The 24,262-nt window shown below is 38.8% G+C and overlaps 1 protein-coding gene across 3 annotated transcripts in view; it reads left to right on the forward strand.

Annotated features, from left to right (window-relative positions):
- The window catches only part of FSTL5 (follistatin like 5), a 627,705-nt gene that overhangs the window by 535,478 nt on the left and 67,965 nt on the right, over window positions 1-24,262 (forward strand). For 2 of the 3 annotated variants that reach the window (XM_019481445.2, XM_019481443.2), the window contains exons 11-12: window positions 15,819-15,845; window positions 20,722-20,840. In XM_019481445.2, coding sequence (XP_019336990.1) covers window positions 15,819-15,845; window positions 20,722-20,840 — 146 coding nt within the window. The remainder of the gene's footprint in view (window positions 1-15,818; window positions 15,846-20,721; window positions 20,841-24,262) is intronic. The other variant, XM_019481444.2, reaches the window with a different exon arrangement.

Below are 24,262 nucleotides of genomic sequence, written 5' to 3' on the forward strand. Positions count from 1 at the left end.
GGGCACATGCCCCCTCCATGCCCTCCCAGGGTGTGTGCAGTGGTGGGAGACGCCCCCCCCCCAAGGCACAGCTCTTTCCCATGCCCACCCCATACTGCCTGGGCAGTGCCTGCCCCTGTGCCCTCTCCCTCCCTCACCATGGGGGGCATTGATCTGCCTCCCCATATGCCTTCCCTCCCCCCTTCCCTTCACCACAACAGACTTACCAGCTGCATGCTGTTGTATCAGAAATCAGATTGGCATTGGCCAATATGCCTCCTTAAATATCAGCTATCAGTATCGGCCCCCAAAATGTCTATCGGTGCACCCCTAAAAATAATACATATTCAATAAATGCATTCAAGTCCAGTAGCACTATGCTGGGAGCAGGCATCATGGCCATTCAGTTTTAGCTGAAATTCGTAAGTGGAGGAAGATGCAACATAGACCAGATTGTTTCTAAGATCATCTATACAGATGACCTTACCACACACACACACACACACACACACACACACACACACACACACATACACACAGGGTCTAGTCAAACTTTGCTTGCTAGAGGCTCATAATTTTATATTTAATATACTCTTATGTCTGTGGATATTTGAACAAGCTTTTCCAACTCTGTAGTTTAATAAGTACAGATGTAGCCCACAGCTACTTGTACCTCATGACACCTCAAAAGCAACATTTTAAACATGGGTGCAATTAGCACCTCAAAAAGAAGCATATATCCACATTGTAGTTTAGATACCTGTATCTGCACATAAATATGAGGTTAAAGTTCATGGAAATAAAAAAGGGTAGTATTGCCAATATCAAGTTATCATTACTTGCCTGGCTGAGCAAATGCTGTTTACTGCAGGCAACACAAATGTATATTCATTCTTTGCCAGAACCAGTGTTGTGTTTCATTCGAAAGGGACTGTCCTTTACAGAATATTTAGTAATTTATTAGCTTCAAATTAAGAGTGGAATGGGTTTGTCACTAAGGCTACTCAGTGTTTATTCAAACACCTCAAAACATTGATTTGTGAAATAAATTGCTTTACTAATAATGTAAATGAGAAAGATACCGAGAAAACCATCTTGTTAAATATTTGTTACCTTATCTATAAGGTTATCATCACAACTATAATTTAATTCCTGCTGTTGAGGCTACAATTTTATGGTTCAAGAATGTCCTCTGGTATGATTCAAATGTGATTTTTTTATATGATTTTTATATTTTGCCTATGTCAGAACCGCAATATATTACTTTTATGATATGTCATTCCACTCATCCTCTATCATAGGAATAAAGCAGGCATGTTTATTTTCTTAATCTAGACTCTTCTCCCCCTCCTCCCCACCTCCCCCCATAAAAGCGTGGGAATATCCCTGTTGGAAATACTTTCTCCCCAGCTTGTCAGTTGACTTGAACTGCTCTGAAGACTCAGAGCAGCACAAAACAGCACTTTGAGCAAAATAAAAGCTTTTCAGAGCATCAGGGGAGTCAGAGTGCTGATTGGCTATTGAGAGGTAATAATTTATAATGAGCAGTTCTCCTGGGTACTTAGAACATATAGAGCTGTAACTGCTTTTATATTGTGCAGCAAACAAAATACACAGACTATGGTCCTTCCTATTGTTAGTACCATATTTACTCAATGCCTGATTTATTTAGTCTATAAAGTGCATCTCTACACTGCCTGCTACCTAATTTCAGACCAAGATGGCTAACTACCTTTCATCACTTCCTGTAATAGCATGTTACCTTTATGAACTGGGTTTTTTTGAGCACTGTTTAGATGCATGTAAAACTTTCTGGCAATAAAAATTGAATTGGTTTTGTATAATAGATTAAATATAAGCAGTTATATTTAATCTCTGTATTCTCATTTTTAGTCTAATCAACATGAGTTTCTCAATATTGAATATTGAACAAAATACAGTTTATTTTGAAGGCTGGACACAAGTGTCTTAAATGCTGGCTTCTTATCTGAAACCCAAAAATATCTTGTGTAGAAACTAAACACTTCCTGACCTTACAAAAGATTCTGAGTTTGACAGAAGTGTGACAGTTTGTCTGTTGTTAAATAAATCATTGACAAAAAACCCTGGAATTTGGTTAGTTGAAACTATTAACAGCAAACAAAACTTTAAGCCATTTTCATATGCATGTAATTTAGTGTGTGTGTGTGTGCGCGCGCGTGTGTGTATTTATATGTACATGTATGTGTGTTTTTATATGTGTGTGTGTGTGAACAGATAGATAGTGTGTGTGAGAGAGAGATCACATATACAGACATACAAAGAGAAATAATGATGGATAGGTGGCTCTTTAGTGACCTGTATGATGTGATGATGTGTCACTAGCAAGAAGAATGAAAGGAAATTAATAGGGAAATTAATAGTGTGAGGTATGACTTAGGTATTTCAGTAAGAGGCAAAGATTTTTTTTTTGGTGGGGGGGGGGGATCTCTTTTACTGGATTTATTTTAAAGTTTCTAGCGGATAGGAGAAATAAGTAACATGTTTTCCATTCCCCAGGGAAGTCATACCTAGATGATAATGATTCATCATGAAGATGGAAATTCAAGATTAATGTAAATGAAAAACTATGTGAAAAGTGCTTTGTCATTCAGAGCTGTTAAATTTATGCCTGAATTAAACAATGAGTTGATGTTCTGTCTCATGCAAGTAAGATTATAACAAAGGACAACAATCTTAAGAAAACCTTGGTCTCTTGTTAGCACTTTAACCTTATCCAGTATGCAACACCTGACCACCTTCTGTACAACTATGTGATTTTTTAACAGTCCAGTATTTAGCATCCTTCCACTGTATTGACAGTTTATATAACTTTTGGGGCAGAGATTCTCAACCAGAGTCTGGCACCTCTGGGTGATCTGGCAAGATCCTTTGAAAAGGTACTGGAGCTGTGAGATAAGCCAAGTGTGAGAAGATAAGCAAGTGAATGCCAGCTTAGTTTCAGTTCCTGTCTGGCCATGCCCCTGCCCCTGCCCCCACTACCTGTATCCTCCACAAAGAGGTAAGCACTGTGATACATAAGGTGGTTTTTGATATGGGGTGTTACTCAGTTCACAAAAATTATGTGAGAGTGCCTCAGTTTAAAAAGCTTGAGAACCAGTGCATTGGGGAATGGCTGTCCTATGCCATCATCCTTTGCTATGGTAGCAGAAGAACTATTTCTTTAACCTTTCTGTTTGTGGCAGTTCTACTGGTTTAATGCCAGTGAAATAAGAAGTGTCAATTGTCATTCAAATTTGGGAACAAAGTCACCACAGAATCTGAGTGCAGGTGTGTCCCAGCTGGGTATCCCCTAAGATGATTGACAGAGACATCCTACTTTAATGGGATTTAAAACATAATGCAAATCTCACAAAAGTGAATTGCCTTTCTCTCACATGTGGAAAATATATTAATGTAAAATAATACATAGGAATCCTCAGGCTTGTTTTTAGTAGAACGATTGGAGCTAGATTTTTCAGCTTTACAATAAAATGGAATGAAAACTGTTAGTTTTCCACTTTCATCCTAATGTATCTACTGTTTCAGATAAAAATTAACAAAATAATAGATTGATTGATACCATATACAGTCCTATAACTTGTGTTAGCTAAAGCACATCCTCCCAGAAACATCGTCAATCTTAATTTGAAGATATAAAGATATGGAGAATCCATCACTTCCTTTGAAAGTTTGTTTCAATGCTTAGTCACCTCACTATTAGAAAAAACAAAACAAAACAGGCCTAATTTCTAAGTATTTGTAGAAAGTTTCTATTTCTAGCCATTAGTTCTTGCTCTGCCTTTTTCCACTAAATTCAAGAACCCTTTAGTATCCAGGATTTTCTCCCATGTGGTTATTTCTGCACATCTGATGACCTCTTGACCTTTTTCTTTATTTAAACCAAATTAGATTTAAACCAAATCTAATTACAGGGATCTTGAAGCCTCTCTCATTTTCCCCCAAAATTTGACTTTTTCATTCATTTTTCTTTCAATTCTTACCAATTTTTTCAACTCTCTCTCTCTCTCGTGTGTGTGTGTGTGTGTGTGTGTGTGTGTGTGTGTGTGCATGAGCATGCCAAACCTGTCAATATTATTCTGCTATTAGCCTCATTAATGCTTCATAGATGGAGTAAAATACCTCCTTAGAATAATAGGAAATTAGGGGTGGAAGGGACCTAAGGAGGTCATCTAGTCCAGACCCTTGTTCAAACCAGGACCATCCCCAACTAGTTCAACCCAGCCAAGGCTTTGTCTAGCTGGGTCTTAAAAACCTCCAAGGATGGAGAACCTACAGTTTTTCTGAGTAACCTGTTCCAGTGCCTAATGAAAGAGTTTTTATCTAACTTAAACTTTCTGTACTGGAACATGAGACCTTGAGACAACAGAACAAGGATCTCATGATCTGCCACCAATAAGAACCATCTAGCGCCATCCTTTTTGGAACCCCCTTTAGGTAGTTGAAGGCTGGTGTTAAATCTCTCCTTAGTCTTCTCTTTTGCAGACTAAATAAATTCAGTTCCCTCAGCCTCTCCTCAGAAGTCATGTGGCCCAGCCACCTAACTATTTTTGTTGCCCTCTGCTGGACTGTCTTCAAGTTGTCCACAATCTTTCTGTTCTGGAGGGTCTAAAACTGGACATAGTACTTCAGATGTGGCCTCACCAGTCCCAAATAGAAGGGAAGAATCACTTCCCTCAGTCTGCGGGCAATTCTCATACTAATGTTAGCCCAGTATGGCATTAGGCTTCTTCACAACAAGGGCACACTGTTGACCCATATTCAGCTTACTGTCTACTAGGGCTGTGCGAAACTTCAGTCACTGATTTGATTCAGCAGAGATTTGGCCCAATTTGGTGGCTGAATCTCCAAATCGAATCAGGAGACCCTTTAATCTCTGAATCAAATAGGAACCCTCCGAATCAATTCAGAGAGATTCAGAAAGATTCAACAATTCAGACATAGACACAGCTTTAAAGGTTTTTTTCTACATACCTCAAGGTACCAGGCAGCTCATGAATGCTGAGATGGTGGGGCAGATGGAGCGTCCCACAGGAGTGCAGGGGGGTCCCCAGTGCACTCGGCAGCAGACCTGGAAGTGGACCAGAAGCATTTCTGCTCCACTTCTGGATCCGCTGGGGCGCACTCAAGGGGCTCCCCCCCTGCACCTCTCTGGCTTGTCAACTGGTGCCTCCTGGATTGGGGAGTGCACCCAGGGTCCCCCCATGGTCCATCACCAAGCTGGAGGGGGGGAGTGTGCGGGGTGGGGGCCCTGCATGCTTAGCAGTGGACCCTGAAGTGGACTGGAAGTACTTCCGAGTTTGCTGCTGAGTATGTGGGCCCGCCCCCTCCATGCTCCTGTGGGGTGCTCCATCTGCCCCACCATTGCAGCTTTTATGAGCTGTGCCCGTCACCTTGAGGTATGTAAAAAAACACTTTTCAAGCTGTGCCTTTGGCCAAATCACTGATTTTCCAAATCAGCATCGAATCTTTAGATTTGGATTTGGCCAAATTGAATTGGGACAGTAATCTGAATCAACTAATCGAATCAGCGTCCCTTATTCAGGCCAAATCCAAATTGAATATGGCCCATTTCACATGTCCCTACTGACCATTATAATCCCCAGGTCCTTTTCTGCCAAGCTTCTGCTTAGCCAGTCAGTCCCCAGCCTGTAGTGGTGCGTGGTATTATTCTGTCCAAAGTGCAGGACTTTGCACTTGTCCTTTTTGAACCTAATAAGATTTATTTTGGCCCAATCCTCCAATGTGTTGATGTCTCTTTGAATCCTAGCCTTACCCTCCAGCGTATCTACCACCAATAAGAACAAAACCAGCTCCAGAACTGACATCTGGGACACTCCACTTGACATTGTCAACTAGACAATGACTATTATCCATTGACTATTATCCTCTAAGCCCTATGATCCAGCCAGTTTTCTGTCCACATTATAGTCCATTAATCCAACCTGTACTTCCTTAGCTTGCTTGTGAGAATGTTGTGGGAGACTATATCAAAAGCCTTGCTAAAGTCAGTGACTAGGTATCTTTACGCCTAGTCATTTTTCCCTTATTTATGCATCTGAGGATTCCTTTATCTATTTCTCTCTCTAGCAGCACTCTGGTAGCTCATGTTCATTTGCTTGGCCCTTGTGTACATTCCATCAAGCAATGAAATCAGATTTGTTTTAAAGGAATTTTTGATACAATCATATATTTAATATGCCAATGCATATTTCTCTGCTTTAATTTTTAATCCTAAATCAATCTTTTCATTTTTTTCTGAAAATGATATTGGATGAACTGACATATAATTAGTTACTCAGGTCATATGATTTAATCTTTTTGAATATTGACATAATATTAGCATTGCTCCCGAAATTTATCTGGTATTCCAGAATGTATTAGAACATACTAAATCATAAGTCCAAAGATCTCTTTTAATAGCTCTTGAGGGCATATGTCTGGACTTCCTGATGTAAATATTTATCCATCCTTAGTTACTAGTGGGCTGGTAAGTACTTCATTATTCTTCTGACTGTGGGTGTATCATCCTCCTCCTTTCGAGATACAAATAGAAATATTTAAGGAACAGATTGTAGTGTTTGCTAACAACCATGGAAAGCAAACTTCCTAGGTTTGAATTCATCTAAAAGAGAATGTATTTCCTTCCCTTCTTGCAGTCTTTCCAAGTGACTTAGAACTGATGTCAATGATCTCTATAGGACATCTTCTGGCCACATTACCTTTCTTCTTTCTGGAAGAAGAGGTCAATAAAAATATGAGAACATGAATGTTTTTATTGCTATATGATGGAGAAGAATAAAATGGTTTAGGATGAACAATATTATCTTCTCTTTAATACAGGGTCATAGTTAATATAGCTAAAATTGCTTCTTTTCCTGAAGGGAACAATTACCCCAATATTTTTAAACATTATTTTCATTACCTCCAACAACACTTGAAAATACAGCTATTTCTTTTTTCCAGTATATTGTTTGCACCTGCATTTTATGAAGTTTACAACTCTGTCATTAAAGTAATTGATATGAGTAGCTTCTCCCTCAACAATGGGTGTATCAAGTTCAAATTGACTATGCAAATGCAAAATCTGAATCAGTTCCTAAACTGCATCAGGTTAGTAGTTGAGGTGTTTTTAATATTACAGCTACAGACCAGATCAACTTGGGTTCTGAAAGCCACAAATAAAACCCAAATTATAAGGTTCCAAGTGCTCTTGCTATGCCACTGGAAATAAATTAATGTATTAGGGCATATGAATAAAGTTGACTTGACAGCATCTTTGTGGCTGTGTAGATGATGGCTGTCAGCACTATTTTTTCTTACTGTCATAGAATGAAATATTACTCATGAGAGGATGGTGAAAAAGTAGCCTTGCTAGTTTGTGGACTGTTTTGTTTTAATTTAGCTGAAGTTAAGTTACATTTTTTCAGGTAATAGTGCAGATATATTTCAATTTTAGTCCAAGTAACGTAAAACTAGGATATAATCAAATAGGTGATGAAAGAACAAGACCAAAGCTTGCTTTCTGACTAAAATACTAAAAAAGATAGGAAGCACTGTGAAATCTGTTTTAAGTGATTGTGTGCACGGAACAAATTAAATAGGTCAAGAGATCACCTGAATATCCCAGTCACCTATTTAGGTTAGCGTGGGTAAGGCATACTAATTTCTGTGGATAATAGCATAGATGGAAGTGATACGATTGGTATCATATTTGAGATGACTTTTAAGTCCCCAGCCCACAAAACCAGGAACAGAATTCTGTTCTCCTTTGTGTACCTATGTGGCAATTTTCTGGCTGTCTAACTGGTATTTTTGACACTTAGACACAGGTTCTAATTCTGTAACACCTGCACTGTGGATACATAGTATTGTTCATCCTGAATCACTTCATTCTTCTTCGGTATGGATAGACTGTAGTTCCTGTTGCAAACACAGTAGGCTACACAGTAGTCAAGCATGTATACAGCTGTATACACATGCCTACTCTGGATGCATAAAATGCTTGGAAGCCATTAGGAACAATTGATCTAATGACTAGTAGTTTTTAGACTTTGGAGGAGGAGGACTCCTACCCCTGTATTTTAGACCTAGTATATTTTCAGTTAAGGAACTACTTGTCCAGGAATCTAGAAATCTAAGCTGTAGACTCCCTTCCCCCCTCCCCCTCACCCTCTCAAAACATACACGATTTAAACGTGCAACTCCAACTTTCTAACACAGTGCTGTCACCATAGTGACATAGGTTCATCATTATTCAATGAGCTCTCTAGCTTTCCTTTTGAAACTGCTCTCCCTTGGGCAGCCAATGGAAGGTATGTGGAGCCAACAGGAGTAGACCAATCTAGTGTGTGATTGGCTCATTGAAATGGCTGTTGTCCTGGATGGATGGACCCTCTGGGTTCCATCATTCAGCTTTTCTCCCAGTCAGGCAGAAGCTTCCCCTCTGCACTGCTCACCATCCATTTATACAATGATTGCCCCTATGTTAATTTATACAGTTAACAAAAGGGGAAAATGGCTCAGGTTCAAAAATAGTGCTTAAGAGGGGAATAATGCCTAATCAATGATGTGAAGGTTTGAGTATTATGTTGGGAAGTCTGAGATGCAGATTTAGACCACTTTTGGGCAAGGGCAACCTAAAATCTGGAGCTCTTCTTTTCTGTACCAAGTCCCTAACAATTAGGTTATTGGGACTAGAATGTGGGATCACAGTCCTCCATGTTTTCCTAGGCAGCTGTTATTACAGCTCTAATAATTTAAAACATATTTTTCACTTTTTGTTTTTGTATCAGCAGTACAACTAGATTAATTTCACTTTACATATAGTCAGCTTCATGTTGGGATCATTGTACCTTAGTACCTTGAGTAGCTTTTTGATCATCGCCATGTTTTAATTTTTGTTAGGTTTTCCAAAAGCTCTTTAAAAAAAAACAAACAGAAATTGGGCCTAAGTTGACAAGAGCACCCTTAAAAAGTACCCCTTCAAATTCTTCGGCTAAATACAAATGATCAAAAAGCCCTAGGTTGAATCAGTTCAATCTTCATAGTTTCATAGTAGCTAGGGTCAGGAGGGACCTGAACAGATCATCTAGCTTGACCCCCTGCCACAGGCAGGAATGAATGCTGGGTTCACAAGACCCCAGACAGGTGATCATCCAACCTCCTCTTGAATTTGCCCAAGGTAGGGGTGAGGACCACTTCCCTGGGAAGTTGGTTCCAGATTTTGGCCACCCTAACTGTAAAATATTGCCTTCTGATCTCTAACCTAAGCCTATTCTCCATCAGCTTATGACCATTGTTCCTTGTCACCCCAGGTGGTGCTAGGGAGTAAAGGGCTCTGCCTATTTGCTGTTGATCTCTCCTGATGAGTTTGTAGGCAGCCACCAGGTCCCCCCTCAGCCTCCTCTTGCTGAGGCTGAACAGGTTCAGGTCCCTCAGTCTCTCCTCGTAGGGCCTGTCCTGCTGCCCTCTCACCAAGTGGGTGGCCTTCCTCTGAACCCTCTCCAGGCTGGCCACATCCCCTTTGAAGTGCAGTGTCCAGTTCTGGATGCAGTACTCCAACTGCGGGCTGACCAAAGTCACATAAAGGGGGAGTATCACCTCCCTGGACCAGCTTGAGATGCACCTTTGGATGCATGACAAGGTATGGCTGGCCTTGCTGGCTGCGGTCTGGCATTGGCAGCTCATGTTCGTCATGGAGTCAATAATGACTCCAAGATCCCTTTCCACCTCTGTACTTTCAAGAAGGGAACTCCCCAGCCTGTATGTATGCTGTGGATTCCTTCTCCCAAGGTGCAGCACCCTGCATTTGCTTATGTTGAACCCCATCCTATTCTCATCTGCCCACTTTTGTAGTCTGTCTAAATCTATTTGCAGCCTCTCTCTTCCTTCAAGTGTGTCCACCTCACCCCACATCTTAGTGTCATCAGCAAACTTGGACAGCGTGCCTTTCACCCCATCGTCCAAGTCGCTGATGAAGATGTTCAAAAGTGCAGGCCCAAGGACCGAGCCCTGGAGTACCCCTCTGCTCACATCTCGCCAGGTTGAGTACAACCCATCCACCACCACTCTCTGGGTGTGCCCCATCAGCCAATTTTTTACTCATCCAACTGTGTAGGCATCAATGCCACAGTCTCTTAATTTATTGATGAGGATGGGGTGAGAGACAGTATCAAAGGCCTTCTTAAAGTCTAGGAAGACTACATCCACGGCAACACCATCATCCAAGGATTTAGTAACTTGGATAATCTTTGCAGGTTAGTTTTAGCTGCATAGATTGAACTGATAAGTAAGTGAACAGACATTCATGTTTGATTCCAGAAATGCAGCCACATACCTGTAGTCTCCCAGGCCAGAAGCTGAGGGTCACTAGAGAATGCCTCCCTGCTCAGGTAAAGAAGAGCTAAAGGCTAGCTTGCCCACCCTGCAAGGGGGGAATTTTGGGGGGGAGGTGCAAAGCATCCTGGGATGCTGGGGAACTGTGAGTGAACTTGAATCTGGAGAAAATCTGGGGCAGAAATTCAAGAAACCGATTTAACCTAAATTAGTTAAGTTTGATGCTGTATCAATCCAGGTGTATAATAAATCAATATGTGTAATTTATATATGTAATTTCTGTCCCTAGACTTACAATTTTGGTCTACATTTGCACATTAGAGACTTACCTGAAAATCTAGTGAATGAAATGGCAAGTTGTCACATAATGTCAATGTTGAATTTTCAGAATCAGTTTAACAATATTTGAGGACATTTTAGTATTTTATGCAGCAATTTTTATTCTTTAACTTCAATTATAGCTTACTATGTTACCCAGTTCACTCACTGTGGCACTGTCAAATTCCATGAAGAAACTTCTATAAATTGTTTCATCTCTTCAGCAGGAGCGGGTTGAAAATTATCTGCCTCATGCATTCTGTGTCTTGGGGCTCTGTTTAAAAAAATAATATGTCTTTTCCATTCCATTAAATAGATCTATTTCTAACACACTGCCTTTTTTGCGTAATGTCATAGGCTTATCACTTAACAAGAGCTTATGTGATCTGAATGCTACTGACTTGACAGGTTTATGGCCATCCATAAGCAAGCGGACATCACTGTTGCCTAGAATTTGGAATAAGACTAAAAGCTTTTTGACTATGATTTATTGCCTAAATTCTCTCTGTGAGGTTTTATGCACCTTTAATGGAATCTCCCTGTTCCACATCATATTGAATGATACCTATTTACCTAATTTCTTTGGAGATAATTTATGCTGGCATTTTATTTTATGGTAGAGCTAAATAAAGTTTATACCTTCTGACAACATCATAGACAAAGACTCTCTAACTAAGATTTCCAGTTAGGAGTTATAAATTCTGCTTGTGAATCACTTTCTGATTATTTTCATGTAGATGATATTGTGTTCATAAGCCTTGATAAAGTAATTCATAATATCTCATTACCAGAATTTACAGATAGTAAATCAGAGATTTTACTGTACAGCTAACAATGATGTTAAGCACTAGGTCCTACTCTTGAGAAGTCAAGCTCATTGAAAAATGTTCATATTTAATCTTTTACAGTAGCATTCTGTGTGTAATCCCATTCAAGACATTATTTCAGTTATAGATGTACTATATGTGGTTAGAGTGTACAAAGATATAATTAGTAAAAATCAATCAAACAGTATTCTTCTGTAAGCTCTCATAGTTTAACAGTAATAGTAATGTTACCATAGCTGTGACATGTTAACTGATAAGTAAAAGTTCAGTAATTAGGCAAATAGATGTTATGTATTGTTTTAGCATATCCTGAAATGAAAGCAAAGTATGTAGCCAGAACAGCCTTCCCCTGCCCCTCTCCCCCCACACCTCTTTTTTTTTTACTTTTAAAACTTAGAGGATGCTAAGGTAAAACAAAAGAGTCAAGCATATTTTGTCAGGTGTACTCCATCACATGATTATCACCTAGATCATTTTGAAAGAGTGCATTGTTTCACAAAGAACAGTATGTTTCGTTGTGTCCCAACAAGTATTGCTTATGTACTGTCCAAAAGAAAGAGAGAGAGAAGAGATTACTGGAAAAAATAGTTTTTACTTGCAAGGTAATAGAAGTTGAGAAAAGAATCCTATCAATATTTTTCTTCCATTACCACTGGCACTTTTTTAAAAAGTCATATTAAAAATGTACTCTTTCTGGCTCCCTTGCCAGACAATAATGATATAACATTGCACCTATTGCTTAAGAGTATGTGTGTAAGTGCTAACTAATGCCAAGACAAATTATAGCATTAGAGATATGTTCCTTTTTTTTTGATTTTGTGTTTGTATAAACACAACCATTGCCTAATTTGAGTTGTCATGTGGAGAAAGCAGATACCGTTCCTTTAACAATTACTTTTAAAGCTATAAAAAAATAATAGTAGTAAATGCACTGCAAGTAATTTGCCAAAATTCAATTGTGCTATCTACTCATTTATACAGTACTAGGGAGATAGGCCTGAAACTTACTTAGAAATTACTTTTATGACCATATACTGCTCTGAGGTCTTACATCTTGTAGGCCTTATAGCAACCCCAAATATGTATAAAAATATTTTCCTGGTTGGGGAGAATAGCTTTCAGCTTTTTCTAAGTCCCTTATTCCATTTTCCCTGGAATCTGTTTTTCCAATGCAGAAGAGTTTTCAGCTAAGAGCAGTTAAGTTAAATGTTCATTGTCTTTCCATATGTGGACAGGAAAACTAATTTCAAGAATGCCTCTCCATGTTGCCCTGGGCAGAGAGGTTTAAATCCTTTCAGAAATGAACTGGTTAACTATATTAGATTGCATAAACAAGTGCATAAATGAACAAAAAAAAAGAATCCAGAAATACTGCAAAGCCCAAATGTTCATAGATAAAATTAATGCCCTGTTGTGATGGACGTATAAAAACAGTTTAATCATTTGTGCTACTTTGTGAATGCCATGGTTGCCAACTTGGTTGGGGAAAGGGGCCATGAAAAAATAGCAGCTGGCACTGCTGGTTCCCTAGCCACACCACCACCAGCAGGCCAATAGAGGCCACTGTGCTGTACATCTGTGCTGGCTAGGATGCAGAACTTACCACTTTTTGCCTCTGTCTACTGCACTCTATCCCTCTGCAAGAGTTGGTACTTAGTCATGTCCCATAAGTACTTTTTCCTGTTTGAGATAAGTGCAGTTCTTCTGCTTTAAAGCGACAGTATCCCCTTTTCTGCACAGTGAGTGGGGAGGAGTGTGTGAAAAAATCAGTGAAGAGTGCTAATTCTGTTGCATCCCTTATCAGACTAGCAACCCCAGAGCAGATAGTGGGGTGTTTGAAAAGTAAGGCTGATATGGAATTAAGGCAGGACAGTGTTATAGTGGTTCCCTTTCCTTCCCTTCAAGGATATCAGCTAACAAGTCTGTCCCTTTAACACACTATTCTTGCTCTTCAGAAAAAGCAACAGTATACTTATCTCATTTAAAATTCTCTTTATCTCATAGAAAATTCTCTTTATATTCAAGAGATCCTCACCCCATTCTTTTCTTTCTCCAATATCTATTCATTGTCTGGATCAACACAAATTTAAATCTATTTTTTATACGCTCTCAACCTGTTCTTTGTGTGTGTGTGTGCTGTTTTGATGTCAAGTTGGTATTTTACTTAAAAAAGAAAAGCAGTCAATAACACATCTAGCTAATATTCCAATCCTTATATGATCACAGTTTCTAATGAAAGGTTTACATCTGCAGCAAACTGTTAAACACTTTTATTCAAGGACAAAAAAAAAAAAAAAAAATTTAGCAGAGTGGACAAGTAGTTTACACATGCGTGCAAGATGTACTGTATCTTACCTTTGATAGAGGCATATTAACAACCTTTGTTAGCACTGTAACATCATATTATAAGTCAGACCCATTTTATGACCCAGTTGAGCTGATTTTCTTGTGTTTGGTTAGTAATTACCCTTCGTGTAGTCTCAACAAATACACTCAAGGGTACCAAGAGACTAGTCCTCAATTCCAGTGATTCACCAGCGCTCCATTGAAGATAGTTTGTTTGTGAATTAACAAGTTAACCTGATATCAGGAAAACCCAGGAATGATTGAGATTATAGAAACAAATTGAAAATTGGGTTGATTTCATTTTTACTTCAATGCAATTATTACAGTTCACATTGCCAGGGGCTCAAACTCGTTATGTAGAAAGGTGTTACCAAGAATTCATAATGGATGATAGAATCAGAAACACAATTGGTATTTGGCATTTATAGTTTATATCACATTAATGTGTCAGTTATCCAAGAAAATACAAGGTTTCTATTTACATTCAAGGGACAATTAGATGTATTTAAAGACAGTAATTGTTAATACATAATGGGGGCATTTACATGTGTGCTCTAATGTGAGATAGCCTATTTTATTGCACATTAAAGTATCATGGCAAAAATCATGCTAATACACTAATGTGCGGTAAAAACAGGCTACTGCACATTAAATGTCACTAAAAAAGCACGTTAAATGTCACTTACATTACTGTGCATTAGTGCAGCATAATGTGCATTTATTTATTACCTCACATTATAGGTACTACATTTATCATGCAGTAGCAAAAGCACATTAATGAATGTGTAGACACACCGCTATGTATCTATCTGTTGTTCCTTGGTGTGGAACAGCAAAGACGTGTGTTTGTCTTTTGTACCTTTCATTCAAAAAGTTAACAGTTCTACACCATACTATTTCTAATAATCATTTCCAATTGTTCATCCATGAATCTCAGAAGTCCTGGAACTAGATAATTATCCTCACTTTCATTTTATTAATAGGACAACATTTTGAGTACTGTTGCTAAGGTCATGCAGCAGATCAGAACTGATAAATGGTTTGTAAAATAAACTAAACATATTTTTTGTGGGCTGTGGAAAACAATTGCCATATTGTCTTTATTTCCTGAATCAAAAATTTAGCAGAGGGTATGACTGCTTTCTACAGGGACTTAAATTCCCCTCTTTTTTTTTTCTGTTCTTTTTCCTTTTATCCATTCTACAATTTTTGGTTTACCAATTTCTTCCACTGCATGCTAACCTCTACACACTTAAAATTTAGATCGTGATATTTATGTCTGGTCTATTTTCCCTAGATTGAATGAAATTCAAGTTCTGTATTGTTAGTTTCTACCAGTCACAAATGCCCCAAACCTAGCTGCTTAAACAAGTTTCAAATATGGCAGATTTTAATGTGAATATAACATATATAACTAGTTTAAGTCACCTTGTTCCTGTTCTGCTACTTTTGAAGTCAATGGTAGACCTTCTGTATTAATTTCAAAACATCAGACATGTAAAAGAAAGAATGCCTTTTTATAAATATTTCCACTTTTTGTGTTCCTCTCTCATTACTGTCTTCTAAAATAAACACATATCTTCAAAATATGATCCTTGCACTAAAACTAGATGGAAGGTGACTTCAGCCATAATCTTAGCTATACTCCTGTGAATTCGCATTTTCAGATTTGTAGTTTGTAACAGAAACTTAAAAAAAAAAGTTTTGATAAAGGCTAAAGAAGTTAATTGCAAGGCATATAGCTCAGTAACAAGTATGAAAAAGTCATGTCTTTTTTTTTTTAAACCATTTTGACATAAAACAATTTGTTATGGATTTTATGGTTAATTCACTATTTCCATTTTTTTATATATTCACACTTTTTAGAGACCCTAAACACTGTAACATCTTAATTATTTAAATGGGAGATATACCATTTCATGTTTTTTCTTGTTCATTTGTCTCTTGTTTTTTCTCTCTTACATGCTGCAGTTGCAAACATATTGTGGCGAGAGGAAGGTACTAATACAAATTATTTTGTTGTGTGCTATGTTTATATGTTTGTCTTTTCAGTTATTAAGTTTCTTATTGGTATTAAGTAGTTATAGTAATTATTTTTCCATTCATGTTTTCTGTTAAAACCTCATAGTATTAAAATGCCTTTATATAAGCATGCTATAATCAACAGCTTTTCAATATTTTGAGGAAAAAATACTTCTTATGGATCTGAGCAACTTTTTGTGGTTTACATTTAAGCACATTTGTGTATATTAGAGCTTTGAGGGATAGAAAAAAACCCACAGTTAAGATTGAAAACCCAGACAGGTCCTTTGCCCTTAACTTGTCCTGTTGATGCTATAAATCTTTTAGGAAATCATCCTGTCTTTTGTCAGAATTCTGACCTTATAGTGTTAATCATTCTTATATCCCAAGGGTATCATCTGGTGCAGTTCCCAGAAAAAAAAAGAAAAATTTCAGTTTCTTGATGAGTTAGTAAGGCAAACTAATTTCTCTCTCTCTCTCTCTCTCTCTTCGATATGAAGTTAGAAGGTGGAAGGGTCAAGCTAGGTTTCATGCTTTCCATTTAGATCTTGCTTCTTTATGGGAGGATGTCATGAGAACAGTATTAGGTGTTTATGGTGTCGAGATCATTGTTGACTTCTAAGGTTTACCTCCAGTGATAAATATTTATTTTACAAGGTGTGATTTCAGTGTTTCCATATGACATACCCTCTGCAACATCCAGACTCAGTTAAAAAGGGTAAAGCCAAAGTGTTACTTATGAATGTTTATTATTAACTTCAAATAGTTAACATTCATTAACATTTATAGAGGAACTTTCATATATTTCAAGAGATATAAGCTTTTTTCAATTATCTTCAATGGAAGATTCAGGGTAACAGTGAGTATCTCAGATTTTGCTATGGGATCTTGCTAGAATAGGTTTTGATTAGTGAGACTTCTTATATATTTTTAAGATTTATTTTCATGTGCCCAGTGCTGCTCTAAGTCTGTCTGTCTTGGAAAAACCTGAGAACAATTCTGAGGATCCCACTGAGCTGTCTAATCTGCCCACTTGCTGGACTTGTTTGAGGCATAGTGAGGGTGGGTGGACAGAGCTTGTTTCTCAGCAGCAGTCTTGGGCCTGGTAGTGAGGCACTGTACACATTGCTTGTGAGTCACGTATGAGGGTTAAAATTCACAGGGGAAGAATGAGAATCTGTTGTGAAGACTTTCAAAATTCTGAGCTAATTACTAGTGCTTTGGTTGCCTTTGTCTTTTTTTAGATTGCAGACATTTAAAGTCAGGCTTGATGTTGATTTCTGTCATTAGAAACTGATTGGTAATAAGGAAGAGTACTTAGTACTCACTAGCTTGCCTCTTTCCCTCCCCAGTATACAGTAGGTCCAATAAACAGCATCACCCACAAAAATCCTTTCCTCTCCTAATAATAAATAATAGACTTAGAGTATGCACAGAAATGGAACAAGATTAAAAGATTAACAGACATCTCTCATTAGCTGTGGGATGTTGGCCTGCAGAACAGGTACTAAGAAGTTGAATTAGTTTTGCTATACCCGTGGGCTGAATGGGCTGAGGCAGACTCTTTTGTTTACTACTGTTGGTTAGTTCCCATTCTTCTCACAAGTGTTGGTGCCAACTAGCCTGTGACAGGAGTGATCCATAGAAGGCAACACCTTTTATTGTTGCAATAACTGATAATCTTAGGTGCATCTGCTTCTTGAAACAATTATGTGGGCTGCACAGCTACTGTAAATTGCTGGGAAAAACTAGATTGAAAGGTTCATGTAACTGTAGTCAGTTTTGAGGATGCACTGTGCTAAGCAGTGTACAAACCAAATACTGAAATTATGGGGGGGGGGAGGGGGGAGACAAAGGTGAGGGGGAGGTAAGGTGAGAAATCTAAGGAGTGGAGGAGACAGGGAAAAAGAGTGGGTTTTTAATCGATTGTGATCAGTACTCAAAGTTTGCTGCCTGCCTACCCACTACCTGTTTCAGGTCACAGCCCTAACAACTTGTGCTTTCTAAACACCCTAACTCTGTCAAGAGATGCTATTGTTTCTTCATGCAGGAGTTTGCTCTTAGCTATGGACCGGAGAGTGTAGAATGGCTGCAGGCTTTGGATAGGGTGGGTGGGATCTCAGGCTTAATTAGGTTGGAATTAAATTGAAAAATATTAAGCTGCTCTGAATTTCAGCATTACAAACCTGCAAGGAAAGGGAATTTTTTTCACTGCTGCCTTTAGGAATTATCAGGTGTGTCTACATGAGATGTTTACTGCACGGTTGATTAATTAACTGTGCAGTAAATGTCTCAGTGTGTACACATGCACAAAACTAATACACTGCATCAGGGCAGGATGTGTAAATATAAGTTCTGCCCTGCTGTGGATTTTTTTGTGTGCAGCAGCAAACGTGTAGACATTGAGCTGGCTGGCTGGGGCATGACGGTGCTTCAATGCAGGGGCTAGCTGCTGGTTAGCCCCATGCTGAAGCACTCTCATGCACCAGCCGGCTCCTCTACACTACATTGAACCAGGTTGGAGCAGCTCTGGGCTGGCAGACTAACACCCAGGGCCTCCTGCCAGCTGGGGCTGCTATGACCCAGCTCAACGTGCTGATGTTCAGGTGCACATGTAAATTGTGTGCCCAGGAGCTTCCCAGGAACAATAAATCGCAGAGCAGTTTATTGCTGTATGTTAATGAGTTGTGTAGATGTGCCCATCTTGTTTGTAGTTAAAGGATTGTGTGATTATGAATGCTGAACAAAATATTATAGTGCCACTGCCAGTTAGAATCACCCTTTAGTTCTCCTTGCCCTCAATACCCTTGCTAACAGTTAATTAAGTTAAAAAGAATTGACAAGTTGAGGTCCTAGGATTGTTCAGGAGAGCGAGTTCCCAGTTTGTTTTTTTTTAATGCCGACAATTTGTCATATTGCAAAGGTAGTTTTTTTCGCAGGGTCTGTATTTTGTAAGCTATTCAAAAGCCTTCCCCTTTCTAAGTCTGGCTTTGATGGTATGTACAAGGAAAATGTACTTAAAGACAGTGTCATAACTTTTCAAATAAAAGGCAAGTAGAGTGAAATGCAGACATAAATCTATCTAAATGTGGCAAATATTTTTGCAAATAAAAAAACCCAGATAAATCTCACTTCTGAGATGACATCTTCTTCTCTCTTGTGAATATCTTGAAAGTGCTTTCTTTGGCAAAATTAGCTAAGGTCTGTTGCAGTTCTGTTCCTATATAAATAAAGAATAAGACCTAGTGGACTGATGAAACCTTTACATAGCAGCCACAGAAGAATGCTATAATGAAGGTCTTTAGAATCATACTATCAGTAATTGAGGTTCTGCTATACAAACATATTTCCTCCATTCTGTGCAGAAATTGGGGAAAGAAGTCAGTCATTTTTGTGACACTAGAGTTTGCAAAGGGCAAGGGTTCAGAGCTTGACAAATATTTGAGGGCCTATTCCTCCTGAAAGAGTTAATTTTGCACAAAGGCACCAGTGTGGCGGGAAACCCACTTTAATTGGTTTGAGAGGTATCTGCAGGTGGGAGCATGCATTAAGAATCAAGTAGCTGCATCACTTTGGCACTTTAGGAGTTCTCTGAAGCTCTGTGAGATGTCAAACCCTTCCTTGTTTCTCATTATAGTGAATAGATTTGGGGTAAATCTCTGCGAGGATCCACTTTGGGGGTTTTCTCCCTGTTTTTCCCTTCCCATAGGATTATCTAAAGCGAATAATTTTCTATATGAATTGACTATATTTTATATTTTATTTTCAAATTCCCTTGCCTCCCCCAGCTGGCATCTTTCTGCTACCTTTTACTCCACTGCAAATGCAGGGCCAGGGGATGATCCTCTAAGACTTCTTACATTGTATTATTGTTTTTCATCCTTATGTTGTTTCATTTTTCATTTTCTAATAGAATAATAGTCTCATGTTGTATGCTATTCTGAGGACTTTGCTTTCTGATAACAGAGGACTTTCCTGAGAACATAAAATCAAAATTCTTGTTTTAACTTTATATTCTCTTAAGTCTATTCCCCAGTCCCCATGTCAATGTCCTGCTGATATTAGTGGAAGTTTTAGACATGTTACTGAAATATATGTGAAACTCTTTATGGGCATAATTGATTTCATGCTGATTGCAAGAATATAGTGGTTTTCATCTTCGTAACAGGTTCCAAATATTAACTAATAATCATGACAAATAAAATACCAAAACAATTAACTTTGATAGATGAAAAACTGAGGTATATAGGTTAAGCTATTAGAGGAATGCTACAGTCCTGAGATTACTACTCATGGGGGAGAGACTGTAGAGCTCCACAGAAATTGTGGCCCTTTAAACTAGGATTAAATTTCTCCTCAACTTTTGACTTGCCAGTAAAAGACTATCAAGAGCATTACCTTTTCAGTACTGAAGGAAATGTCATATATAAGGTATAACAAAGACTCAGGACTTTTTCTGTTAATGTAATATGTTAATTACTTTTAAATTCTCCATTCCACAGAAAAAGAAACGTGAGAAAATGTATGGAATTTATTTTCATTTGATTATCATGTAAAAGATTTCACATGATTTCATTCATTATTTCATCTGTCAAAATATGGCATTTCCAGATCTCTGTTTGTAAAGTTGCTGTCTTGCTCACAGGGAAACATTGTAAAAAGAATAGCATCACACTTTGGGTTCAGCTTTGCAGTAAAAAATCCCATGGTGTTAGCTTTATTATCATCACACAGCCATTAACAAATTGATCTCATATTAGCATTAAAATGAGGGCTTTGGTTCTAAAAAATTGGGGGTTGCTTTTTTCTAATGGTTTAATTTTGTACATTTGAATGTGTTTTTGTTCCTAAGGTCTGGGAATTGGGAACATGTTTTATGTTTTTTATGAAGATGGAATCAAAGTGATACAGCCAGTAGAATGTGAATTTCAGAGGCACATTAAACCCAGTGAAAAACTCCTTGGGTTTCAGGCAAGTATTTTTTCAAATTTATTGTGAGTGTTTTCTCATTTATCCTTTTCTTTCAAATGATAACTATCAGCTTAATGTTTGCAAGAGGTACCTCATGGATAGTCTTTGAAACCAAAGGCTTCTGCATATCCATTAAGTAGGTAATTGCATATTTTCCATTCTCTCTTTTGTTTTATTGTGATGAATTCAAACCCCTTCTGCTAGGTCAGGGATCAGCAACCTCTGGCCTGCAGGCCAGATCTGGCCCAAGAAGGTCTGACCCAGCCCAGGGTGAGATGGGGGATCTGTGGCACAGACTGTGCCCTGCTGCTTGTCCCTTCTTCAGCATTTTCTTCCGCAGACCCTCCCTGCCACGCTTTCATTCCTGTACTTGTTTCCAGAACAGAATCCCTTAAGCAAGACGTGGCTTGAACTCTCTGGGGGTGGAAGTTTGCAGCCTGCAGCAGGGGGCTGGGTTACAAGCTCCAGCTCACAGCAGCAAAAGTTTGCCAACCCCTGCCCTAGTTTGCCAACCCCAGCTCTCTTTCAGATCTGCATTTGTTCCCTTCCTTTCTCCAGGTTCTTCCTCTATTTTCTCCCATTCTTTTCCCTGAGTTAGAGAGAGAGTCCAATTCCACTCTCAGTTTGACACTTTCTTTCATATTGCTCATGTGCACAATGCATCTGTTAAACATCGCTCCTATCTTTCCTTTTTGAATTCTGCTTTTCAGAAATGCTTACAGAGTTGATCTTCAAATTTCTGATGTCACTTCTCCACACGTTGTTGGTATTGTTCTGCCATGTATTTTGTTTTATTTTAAGATAAACAGTCAGTTCCTCAGGGCAAATATGAGACAGATCCTCCATGATTTTCAACTTCAGGAGCTCTGTTGAAGAAAATGAAGACAGTTTTATCAGCCAGGAGTCTGTCACTATAAAATGAAGTTAGAATTGGTATAAGCAACACCAGGTCCTTTGTAGCCAATAGAGGTGTGAAATGAATTTCACCAAAATCTGTGTCTTCTATTTCTTCTGTATATTTTAAGGGCTGGCTACATTCATTTTTCACATATATTTCTTCTTCACTTTTTCTGTTGCTACTAGAGGGATTACAAACTGATATGTTGGTATGGGCATTTGTGGGCTTGGTATGTGCTGCATTTACTTGAATATAAGATGACACTGAATATTGAGGGAACTAGGTTTATTTAGTCTGGAGAAGAGAAGACAGGGGGAAGGGGAGGGTGATTTAATAGCAGCCTTCAACTACTTGAAGGGCAGTTCCAAAGTGGATAGAGCTAAACTATTCTTAGTGGTGGCAGATGACTGAACAAGGAGCAATGGTCTCAAGTTGCAGCTAGGGAAGTTTAGGTTAGATATTAGGAATTTTTTTCTCACCAAGAGGGTAGTAAAGCACTGAAACAGATTATCCAGAGAGGTTGTAGACTCTCCATCCTTGGAAGTTTTTAAGACTTTGCTCAGCAAAGCCTTGGCTGGGATGATCTAGTTGGGGGTGGTCCTGCTTGAGCAGGAGGTTGGACTAGATTTTCTCCTGAGGTCCATTTCAATCCTCATTTTCTATGATTCTATAAGATCATCCCCCATTAATTATATTCTATATATGGAAAATTTATAAATGTGTTATAATTTTCCAGGTGTAGAATATAATTATTGAAGGTTTGCCTTGAAATTTCCCCCTCCCACTGCTACAGCAGGGAAAATAAGTCTGGGGATCAGGTAGCCCCCTTCCCCTCCTCTCCTCTGCCAGCTTATTCTCCCTGTTGCCCCTTCTCCTCCTCCTTACTGTCAGACACTGCTGTCTTTGAGCACATGGAAGTGAGGAGCAAATTTGAAAACACTGACCTTGAAATAAATATACCTGTAGTATCCATGGACTTAGTTCATCCAGAATTGATGCATTTTGCCTTTTTTGTGTCTACTTATTTATAGTACAAACTAGGCGCATCTACACATTGCCATACGGCTATGTAACAATGTGCTACATCACTGTATGGCACGCTATGGTAAAGTAGCCATCATGTGGGTCTATGGTAAAGTAGTGATCATAGTGGCGCGCTTCTCCATTTTAGTGTGCCACTGTGGTGACGTAGTGCAAAATCTAATAGTGTGCCTCGGTCACAGAGCAGTACAGATGGTTACGGCACCATGCTTTAGTACTTCCAAAAGGAAGTACTAAAGCATGGCGCTGTAGTAACATTGACATATGGTGATGTGTAGACACGCCCACTATATATGATAATAGTCTAAAACCAAAACCAAAGGCTCATTATTTACCACATAGCTCATTGTACTAGGTCCCAGCAGAGTCAACAGTGTTTCAAGCCATGGTGATCCCACAAACCAGCACTGATCAGTATTTATGTATACTCCAGATACCCCCCACAATGTTTCCATGTACTAATTAGCACTCCATTCATGACTGGAACCAGGTGTTCTTGTCATGAGCCTTGGGATCCTCCAAAAATGTATATGCAGATGAGGTGCAGGGGAACCTGGCCCGGCTCCATCTTATGGAGGGCAGGGCCACACTAAACATATGCAACAGGCTGAGAGAAGGGGTGACAGAGGGATTTGGGGTGAACTGTTTGAGAGGGCCTATTTGGTGATGTTTGCTAGATATTAAAGGCTGGTGAAGAAACAGGAATCATTGGAAATTGTATGCAGCGTAATGACTCACCATGACTTGAAAATAATTGCTGCTGAGGGGGACAGCATGCAGTGGGTGGTATCAAATAACTTATTCATGTAGGTTGCACTAACTAATCCTTGTGTACCTGACAGGGGAAATACCATGACCACCAGGGCAGTTTTCCTACTCACACCTGGGGATAACTGCTTTTCTAGCACATGGTAGTGCCTGTGAAGGTAATAGATAGTAAACCTCCCATTTGCTGCTCAAGTGGGAAGATCTTGGCTTAATGCCCACTTCTTGAAAATGGGAAACTTCTCCTAGTTTGCTCCTGTGGCCTTATGGCTGAAGGCAAGTGAAACTCAGGGGTGTCTGAACCCTAAGCCTTCAGGCTTGGGCCTGCATGTAGGATGCCTGCCAAATGATTTGGAAATATCTGAAGCCCTAGGTGGAGGTGAATGATGTTTGCCAGTAGTAGGGCCACTAATGGTTTTTGACTGACTCACGGATTTGGAATTGATTTGGATTGAAACATGAAATATTTTCATTAAAAAAATGTAGTAGTGTGGTCACTTGGCAGGTGGTTAGAGGCACAGTGATATGTGCATGTCATTCACCCTCTTGAATATGTAATATTTTTGCAAAAAAAAAGATGTGGTAGGTTCCCATTAGCATGTTTGCTCAATATTGGCCATGTGTTTTATAGTCATCTTGTATTTGAGTAAATATGGTAAATTAAGGTTGATGGCCTTATCTTATGAAGCCTATTCTAAAGCTTTAATTGATAATATCT

The sequence above is a fragment of the Alligator mississippiensis genome, chromosome 2, assembly GCF_030867095.1.
Source record: "Alligator mississippiensis isolate rAllMis1 chromosome 2, rAllMis1, whole genome shotgun sequence".
Classification (NCBI taxonomy): Eukaryota; Metazoa; Chordata; order Crocodylia; family Alligatoridae; genus Alligator; species Alligator mississippiensis.